The sequence below is a fragment of the Bombina bombina genome, chromosome 9 (assembly GCF_027579735.1).
Source record: "Bombina bombina isolate aBomBom1 chromosome 9, aBomBom1.pri, whole genome shotgun sequence".
Classification (NCBI taxonomy): Eukaryota; Metazoa; Chordata; class Amphibia; order Anura; family Bombinatoridae; genus Bombina; species Bombina bombina.
In genome coordinates this window covers 69,530,400-69,540,399 of record NC_069507.1, presented here as the reverse complement: position 1 = coordinate 69,540,399, position 10,000 = coordinate 69,530,400, and the positions used below count along the sequence as shown (strand labels likewise).

The following is a 10,000-nucleotide window of genomic DNA, read 5'->3' as shown; positions in this document are numbered from 1 at the left end:
GGGCAATGGTTAGCTTAGGTTCATTTAGGTTTTTTATTTGGGGGGTTTGGTTGGGTGGGTGGTGGGTTTTACTGTTGGGGGTTGTTTGAATTTTTTTATTGCAATGTAAAAGAGCTGTTATTTTTGGGGCAATGCCCAGCAAAAGGCCCTTTTAAGGGCCATTGGTAGTTTATTGTAGGCTAGGGATTTTTTTTATTTTGGGGTGCTTTTTTATTTTTATAGGGCTATTAGATTAGGAGTAATTCGTTTTTATCTTTGATAATTTCGGTTTTTATTTTTTGTTATTTAGTGTTTTTATTTTGTAATTTAGAAAATTGTATTTTAATATTTTTTTTATTTTATTTTATTGTAATGTTAGTTTTTAGTGTAAGGCAGGTTAGGTTTTATTTTACAGGTAACTTTGTATTTATTTTAACTAGGTAGTTAGTAAATAGTTAATAACTATTTACTAACTAGTCTACCTAGTTAAAATAAATACTAAGTTACCTGTGAAATAAAAATAAAACCTAAGATAGATACAATATAACTATTAGTAATATTGTAGCTAGCTTAGGTTTTATTTTACAGGTAAGTATTTAGTTTTAAATAGGAACTATTTAGTTAACAATTGTAGGTTTTATTTAGCTCTATTTGAATTATGTTAAAGTTAGGGGGTGTTAGGGTTAGGGTTAGATTTAGGGGTTAATATATTTATGTAGGTTTAGTGATGTGGGAGGTCAGATGTTTAGGGGTTAATAATTTATTATAGTATATTTTGTTGTGGGGGCTTGCGGTTTAATGGTTAATAGGTTTATTATAGCGGCGGTGTGGGCGGACGACAGATTAATGGTTAATAATCTTTAAATAGTGTTTGTGATGCGGGAGGGCGGTGGTTTAGGGGTTAATAGGTTTATTATAGTGGCAACGATGTCGGGGAGCAGTGGAATAGGGGTTAATCATTTTTTTTAGTGTCGGCGATATCCAGAGCGTTAGATTAGGGGTTAATAATTTTATTTTAGTGTTTACGATGCGGAAGGGCCTCGGTTTAGGGGTTAATAGGTAGTTTAGGGGTGTTAGTGTACTTTTTAACACTTTAGTTATGAGTTTTATGGTACAGCTTTGTAACGTAAAACTCATAACGACCGACTTTAGATGGTGGTAGGGATCTTGTGGTTATAGAGTGTACTGCTCACTTTTTGGCCTCCCAGGCAAACTCGTAATACCGGCGCTTTGGGAGTCCCATTGAAAAAGGACTTTTTTAGAAGTGCGGTACTGACGTTGCGTGACAACCTAAAAGGTGTGGGGTACATCTATACCTACAAGACTCGTAATAGCAGCGTTAGGGGAAAAGCAGCGATATGGGCCATAACACTGCTTTTCCACTCATAATGCCAAACTCGTAATCTAGCTGTTTGTTTGCTGCAATGCTTTTTCTCCTGTTTATACCCCACCTACCACTTATTTAAGCTTTTTGTAAGGGCATTGCCCTAAAGTATTTAGCTCTTTTGCTCCAAAAATCACAACCCCATTATTCAATAAAAGTAACCCTCCCCCCCAAAAAAAGTATATCTAAACCTGCTCTAAAATGTTATTTTATTTTTATCCCACTTAAACCTTTCACAGAATATTCCTGCCGTATACCTGTCAGATTCCATTTATAAGGACAGTCAGCATCAAAACACCAGTAAATTTCCAAAGAAGGAACAGCACCACCACAAGTGTAATTCAAGGTAGTTTTATTGGGACATAAACAGATACACACCACGACGTTTCGGTCAAAAGACCTTAATCATGTGAGATCTCACATGATTAAGGTCTTTTGACCGAAACGTCGTGCTGTGTATCTGTTGATGTCCCAATAAAACTACCTTGAATTACAGTCATGGTGGTGCTTTTCCTTCTTTGGAAATTTACTGGATTTGAGGTTTGGGCAGAGCCTGGGAATCGTGCACCTTTACCTTCACTTTTGCAGTGCCTGTGCTGTGCCTCTTCTATGGTAACTAAGCATCAAAACACCAGGCAATTTCTCTTCTGAAAGACATATTTTTGCAGCCAACCCAAATGTACATTACAGTGCAAACAAAGATGAAGCAGCACCACCAAAAATTCTTTCTTCAAGTAGCTTTATTCAGCTTGAGTAGTAGCCAGACCAAAATTCAAACAACAACGTTTCGGACACAGTCCTTAGTCATGTATGGCTAAACTGTACAAAGAATCAACCTTAAATACTGTCTAAGCCCCACCCACACACCTGTACAACTGCACATTCCTAATTAACCCCTTACCACCTAGTTTTAGTACACAGGAAAGAATTTGGTATCAGCAAAATAATACATTGCAATATCATTAAAGCTAAACATAGCAACTACATATATATTGGAATACAATGATGTATATCACATCAAGCAAAATAGCAGAACATAATCAATCCACTGTCATCTGTAATAAAAGAAAAAGAAAAAGATAATTAAACCACATTATTCATAGTATGTAATTTAAAGGCACACAGACAGGTCAAATTCCCTATTCATCCCATTTGGGTATAATGTCCCCAACTTGTTAATCCAGAACATTTCTCTACTCTTAAGGATTTTAACCCTGTTCCCACCCCTCCTAGGAATAGGAATATGCTCTAGGACTTGGAACTTTAACTGATTAAGATTATGTCCAGCGGACAAAAAATGACAAGCTACCGGAGCATCCAATTTTTTAGTCCTAATACTGCTCTTGTGTTGAACAATACGTTTGCGGATACTACGGGTGGTCTCCCCGACGTACCCCAGACCGCAAGGACACTTAATCATATAAACCACATATTCTGTATTACATGTAAAGTAATCTCTGATAGAAAATATATGTCCAGTCCTAGGATGGCTAAAGGTGGGGCCTTTAATCATACTGTTGCAGTTAGAGCAACTAAGGCATGGGAAATTACCCCAATTTTTCTTGCCTATATAGCCCTGAACCACCCTCTTTTTAAGAGGGCCAATGTCAGCTCTAACTAGTGAATCTTTAAAATGTCTGCCCCTTTTATAAGCAGGCATGAATGGTTTGCAAAATTCTAAAACATCAGATTCACAAGTTGCAAAACATGCCAATGTTTAAGTAAAATTTTTTTGTACTTTTAGACTTAAAGGGGAGTACTGGCTAATGAAAACCAATCTATCTGATTTTTCTTTTTCCACATTATTTTTCTTAGTTAAAAGAGACTGTCTAGATGTGGCAAGGGCATTCCTTAACTCTGTCTCAATCAAATCCTTAGGGTAACCCCTGGCAAGAAAATGATCCCCCATCTCTCTCAGTCTTATTTCCACCAGATTTTCATTTGACACAATCCGTCTTACCCGAAGGAACTGGCTCCTAGGTAAAGACCCGAGAAGAGATGGGGGGTGGGCACTAGTATAATGGAGGAGGGTATTGCAGTCTGTTTCTTTCTTATATAAATCCACACATAAACCTTGTGAAGTTTTCGATACACAAGTGTCCAGAAAGACTACACTCTCCTCACTCCACATCAGTTTAAACTTAATCCTGCTGGTAGCACAATTTAAATCATTAATAAACTCCTCCAGGGTTCCAATGTCGCCCAACCATACGCCAAAAATGTCATCTATATAGCGCCACCAGGTGGCGCCATATAATAAAAATAATGGATGATTATAAACAAAGGTACTCAAATCGATATAATAAAACAGGAGCTCAAAGATAACTTACCCCTTGAAGAAATGGAGCTGCTCAAAAATCTTGATGAGCAGATTAAAGACCTCAAGCAGACTATCCAAGAACGCAAGAAAAATAAATTTTCACGGGATGAGGAAGATTACACAACCGGAACGGTATACCGGTGGGGATGGGATCCGTCTGGCAGAACAAGTGGCACTTCCGGTTCCGGGTACAGACGAAGACACATGCGTAGAGGAAGCGGGCGCTCTAGCCCTCAGGGGTCATCGTCGGAATCAATGTCGGGGGAATCCGACCTGGAGGCCTCAGGAAACGCCGTGGGGGCCGCAAGCACAGGCGACACAAGTATGACAGCAGTGCTCCAGCAGAGGAAGAACGCAGGGAGAGGGGCTCGTCGTGTGACAACGCGGAGCAGCAACAAGCAATAATCAATATCTCTCAGGTACGAGTCACAAATGATGAGTTGACAGTCCTGAACAAAGGACTTTCCTATTGCCCACAACAGGACTATGATTATCTAGAACTGCAGAAAGATCTATATCGGTTCTTTAGGACCATTAAGCTAAAGAGTTTCTTTACAAGTGTTTCCCATCCTTCTCCGGAAATATCAGTTGGTAATGTTGATATTAACACTATGCACAAGTTGAAATTAAAAAAGTTTGGTTTGTTTAACAAAAGCACATTTACCCCTTCACAGGTAGGTGCTGGGGTCCAGAGCTTTATTAAATTAGTTGATAATGATGTTGCTGATATGTGTAAAAAAACACTATGCTAAATGTAAAAAGAGCCCTGTGGGGCAAGGTTTATCAAAAACAGAGTTGTTGTCACTGAATGGGTTAAAAAATAACAAACAGCTCATCATTAAGGGGGCGGACAAGGGGGGTGCAATTGTACTAATGGATAGAGAATTCTATGTTAACCCCTTAAGGACCAGCGACGTACCCTGTATGTCACTGGCCTTTTTTTGGGACTTGATTGTTTTATAGCACGGTCTTGCCACCAGCATTGAGACGGCTCTATTCCACAAAGCCTGCTGGAGGGAGGGCATTAATAGCGTGTTCTTGCTAGACTTGTGCTATTATGTCCTGAAAAAACCCTTAACGACCAGTGACATACAGGGTACATTGTGGTCATTAAGGGGTTAATGAGATTAATACACAGTTATCAGATACAGATGTGTATAAAAAATTGTCTACAAATCCAGTATTTAACATCAAAAAGGAAATAGAGGGATGTGTTAATAATGCAATTAAAAATGGAGTGATAGACAAGGATATTGCAAAGTTTCTTTTAGAATCAGAGGATTTAACTCCAGTTTTGTATACACTCCCTAAAGTACATAAATGTTTAACATCTCCTCCTGGACGCCCCATAGTAGCTGGAATGGGTTCCATTTTATCTAAAGTTTCAATTTTTTTTAGATAGAGCTTTAAGACCCCTGGTATTTTCTAATTCTTATATTCAGGATACAAGTGATTTTATAGTAAAACTGCAGAACCTGTCTATTGATGGAAACAAGGGCATACTCTTTAGTCTGGATGTAGCATCATTATATACCTCCATCTCCCATGAGGCAGGGATTGGGGCGGTTGCTAAGGTTTTGAGTCAAGATTCTAGTTTTTCACCATTACAACAAGAATTTTTAATCCAGTTATTGAGGATTGTATTAGGTTGTAATTATTTTTTATTTGGTGATGATTACTATTTACAACTTCAGGGAACCGCCATGGGTTCCAATGTCGCCCCTACATACGCCAATATCTATATGAATATTTTTGAGGAATACTTTGTTTATAATCATCCATTATTTTTATTATATGGCGCCACCTGGTGGCGCTATATAGATGACATTTTTGGCGTGTGGTTGGGCGACATTGGAACCCTGAAGGAGTTTATTAATTATTTAAATTGTGCTACCAGCAGGATTAAGTTTAAACTGATGTGAAGTGAGGAGAGTGTGGTCTTTCTGGACACTTGTGTATCGAAAACTTCACAAGGTTTATGTGTGGATTTATATAAGAAAGAAACAGACTGCAATACCCTCCTCCATTATACTAGTGCCCATCCTCCATCTCTTCTCAGGTCTTTACCTAGGAGCCAGTTCCTTCGGGTAAGACGGATTGTGTCAAATGAAAATCTGGCGGAAATAAGACTGAGAGAGATGGGGGATCGTTTTCTTGCCAGGGGTTACCCTAAGGATTTGATTGAGACAGAGTTAAGGAATGCCCTTGCCACATCTAGACAGTCTCTTTTAACTAAGAAAAATAATGTGGAAAAAGAAAAATCGGATAGATTGGTTTTCATTAGCCAGTACTCCCCTTTAAGTCTAAAAGTACAAAAAATTTTACTTAAACATTGGCATGTTTTGCAAACTTGTGAATCTGATATTTTAGAATTTTGCAAACCATTCATGCCTGCTTATAAAAGGGGCAGAAATTTTAAAGATTCACTAGTTAGAGCTGACATTGGCCCTCTTAAAAAGAGGGTGGTTCAGGGCTATATAGGCAAGAAAAATTGGGGTAATTTCCCATGCCTTAGTTGCTCTAACTGCAACAGTATGATTAAAGGCCCCACCTTTAGCCATCCTAGGACTGGACATATATTTTCTATCAGAGATTACTTTACATGTAATACAGAATATGTGGTTTATATGATTAAGTGTCCTTGCGGTCTGGGGTACGTCGGGGAGACCACCTGTAGTATCCGCGAACGTATTGTTCAACACAAGAGCAGTATTAGGACTAAAAAATTGGATGCTCCGGTAGCTTGTCATTTTTTGTCCGCTGGACATAATCTTAATCAGTTAAAGGGACACTGTACCCAAAATTTTTCTTTCGTGATTCAGATAGCGCATGACATTTTAAGCAACTTTCTAATTTACTCCTATTATCAAATTTTCTTCATTCTCTTGGTATCTTTATTTGAAATGCAAGAATGTAAGTTTAGATGCCGGCCCATTTTTGGTGAACAACCTGGGTTGTCCTTGCTGATTGGTGGATAAATTCATCCACCAATAAAAAAGTGCTGTCCAGAGTACTGAAACCAAAAAAAAGCTTAGATGCCTTCTTTTTCAAATAATAATAGCAAGAGAACGAAGAAAATTTGCTAATAGGAGTAAATTAGAAAGTTGCTTAAAACTGCATGCTCTTTCTGAATTACAAAAGAAAACATTTGGGTACAGTGTCCCTTTAAGGTTCCAAGTCCTAGAGCATATTCCTATTCCTAGGAGGGGTGGGAACAGGGTTAAAATCCTTAAGAGTAGAGAAATGTTCTGGATTAACAAGTTGGGGACATTATACCCAAATGGGATGAATAGGGAATTTGACCTGTCTGTGTGTTTAATTATCTTTTTCTTTTTCTTTTATTACAGATGACAGTGGATTGATTATGTTCTGCTATTTTGCTTGATGTGATATACATCATTGTATTCCAATATATATGTAGTTGCTATGTTTAGCTTTAATGATATTGCAATGTATTATTTTGCTGATACCAAATTCTTTCCTGTGTACTAAAACTAGGTGGTAAGGGGTTAATTAGGAATGTGCAGTTGTACAATTGTGTGGGTGGGGCTTAGACAGTATTTAAGTTTGATTCTATGTACAGTTTAGCAATACATGACTAAGGACTGTGTCCGAAACGTTGGTCTGGCTACTCCTCAAGCTGAATAAAGCTACTTGAAGAAAGAATTTTTGGTGCTGCTTCATCTTTGTTTGCACTATATTGTTGGGTTCTGGCAGGAACCTTGTTGCTGGCACACCTTGATACATTCCCTGTGCTGGATACCTTAGACTGTTCCAGATGTACATTACAGCTGGTATCTGCCTTGTCAGTGGAGGTGTAGCTATATTTCACAATACTTTATCTGTTTTATCTAAATAGTAAATAAGTTGCACTGTGAAATATTTTATTCCATCTAATTTTACAATAGATTAATTTTCTCATAAGTGTGTGTGTGCACCATAGCCTAATTAGACTTGCCTTTGAGAAAACAAAGAGCTATGTTCTTTATGATTGGTGTAAGCAATGCCTTACTCTTTGTAATAACTGTATAACTGGAAAATATATGTAATGACTGTATAGCTGGGAATCACATTTACTATAGTAAGGAAAGCTTAACCCTTTTGAATAAACTAGTTTCCAAGAAATAATATCAAGCAACTCGACCCCAAGGTATATACAGAAGGATCAAAAGGCTACCATTCAATGTAGATAAGACAGGTGAGACTTGCTCTCCTTCCCGAGGACAGAAAATCAAATGTCATAAAGCTTCAAAGGACACAGGACAGGACAATGGCATCATAAATCTTCAAAGGGACTCAGTTAAGGGCAGTCCTGAGATGGGTCATAAAGGTCAGATGGCATTAGGAAAATTTATTTATTGGACCGCAGCGACATCTACAGGCAGTTAACTCAACAGATGAATTGTTATAAAACAGAAGATGAATGGATTTGATTGGCTGGGACTGTCTTCATGGTGTGGCTGTTTGGCTATAAATATGTTTTGAGAAGCAGCTTGAAGTTGAGGAAAAAGGAAGGACAAATAACACCAAAGGTAATACAGACTTCAGATTTCTTTGCATGCACCCACAGGCATTAGTCTATAGTGTAGATAGGTCCTTGTATGTTAGACGCTTCTCTCACCACTCATGTATAGATTTGTCATTTAATAAATGTATCCTTTTTATAAGACTGGTGTAAGTATAATTCTTTAAATAAGATAAATGGATTATAAGGAAAAGCCTGACACTTATTTTAGTCTCTGACCCTATATTAGAAAAGGGGCTTTTCACACTCTTCTTATGTAACATACATATTTGACATTTGTTTCAAATTCAGTTTACATAAAACAATTTAATTACCTATAGCTACTTAAAATCTGAAAAGCATGTCATTAACATTTCCCATGCAGCGCACCAAAATAATTATTTACCTTAGGCAATTCCTAGCCATCCTTAACTCTTCCCTTTTCCTTGTTCAGTGACAGCCGCTTGGTACGTAGGTAGATATGACACCTTGCAAGTTATACAATTAGCAAAATTACATATGCAAAGTAGTTTCATCAACAAGAGTATTGCAGAATTTTCAACATGTAATATAAATTTTAATTTTTGTGTTTGTTGCTTCATTTTTAAACTAAAAAATATGAGACTTCTTTAAATAAAGATATATGGCATTCTTTCAAAATATAATTGCTATATAAATAAAGGGCATTAATATTAATTTATACACACACATACTGTGCATATTTACACACACACACATACATACATATATACACATACACATAGATACACACACACATACATATATACACATACACACATACATATAAATACATACATACGCATACATATATACACATACAGACACACACCTACATATATATATATATATATACACACACACATAAATACATATATTAACATACACAAACATCTACATATATAGACACACATACATATATACACATACACACCTACATATATACACATACACACAACTACATACATATATACACATACACACGCACATATATATATATATATATATATACATACACACACATACATATACACACCTACATATATATACACACATACATACATATATACACATACACACACATACATATATATATATATATATATATATATATATATACACACATACACAAACATACATATATACACATACACACACCTACATATATATATATATATATATATATATATATATATATACACACACATACAAACACACCTACATATATGGACACACATACACATATACACACACATATACATACAGTTGTGCTCATAAGTTTACATACCCTGGCAGAATTTATGATTTCTTGGCCATTTTTCAGAGAATATTAATGATAACACATAAACTTTTCTTTCACTCATGGTTAGTGTTTGGCTGAAGTAATTTATTATCAATTAACTGTGTTTACTCTTTTAAAATCATAATGACAACAGAAACTACCCAAATGACCCTTTACATACCCCAGTTCTTAATACCGTGTATTGCTCCCTTTAACATCAATGAAAGCTTGAAGTCTTTTGTGGTATTTGTGGATGAGACTCTTCTCAGATGGTAAAGCTGCCCATTCTTCCTGGCAAAAAGCCTCCAGTTCCTGTAAATTCTTGGGCTGTCTTGCATGAACTGCACGTTTGAGATCTCCCCAGAGTGGCTCAATGATATTGAGGTCAGGAGACTGAGATGGCCACTCCAGAACCTTCACTTTACTCTGTTGTAGCCAATGGCAGGTTGACTTGGCCTTGTGTTTAGGATCCTTGTCATGTTGGAATGTCCAAGTACGTTCCATGCGTTAGGG

General features: G+C 36.9%; 1 protein-coding gene across 1 annotated transcript in view; it reads right to left on the bottom strand.

Moving 5' to 3' along the window:
- Positions 1-1,863, bottom strand: part of LOC128640415 (cholesterol 25-hydroxylase-like protein) — a 9,619-nt gene extending 7,756 nt beyond the window's left edge. Inside the window, exon 1 of the mRNA XM_053692901.1 lies at positions 1,848-1,863. Within this exon, the coding sequence (XP_053548876.1) occupies positions 1,848-1,863 (16 nt within the window). The remainder of the gene's footprint in view (positions 1-1,847) is intronic.
- Positions 1,864-10,000: the final 8,137 nt, after the last annotated feature.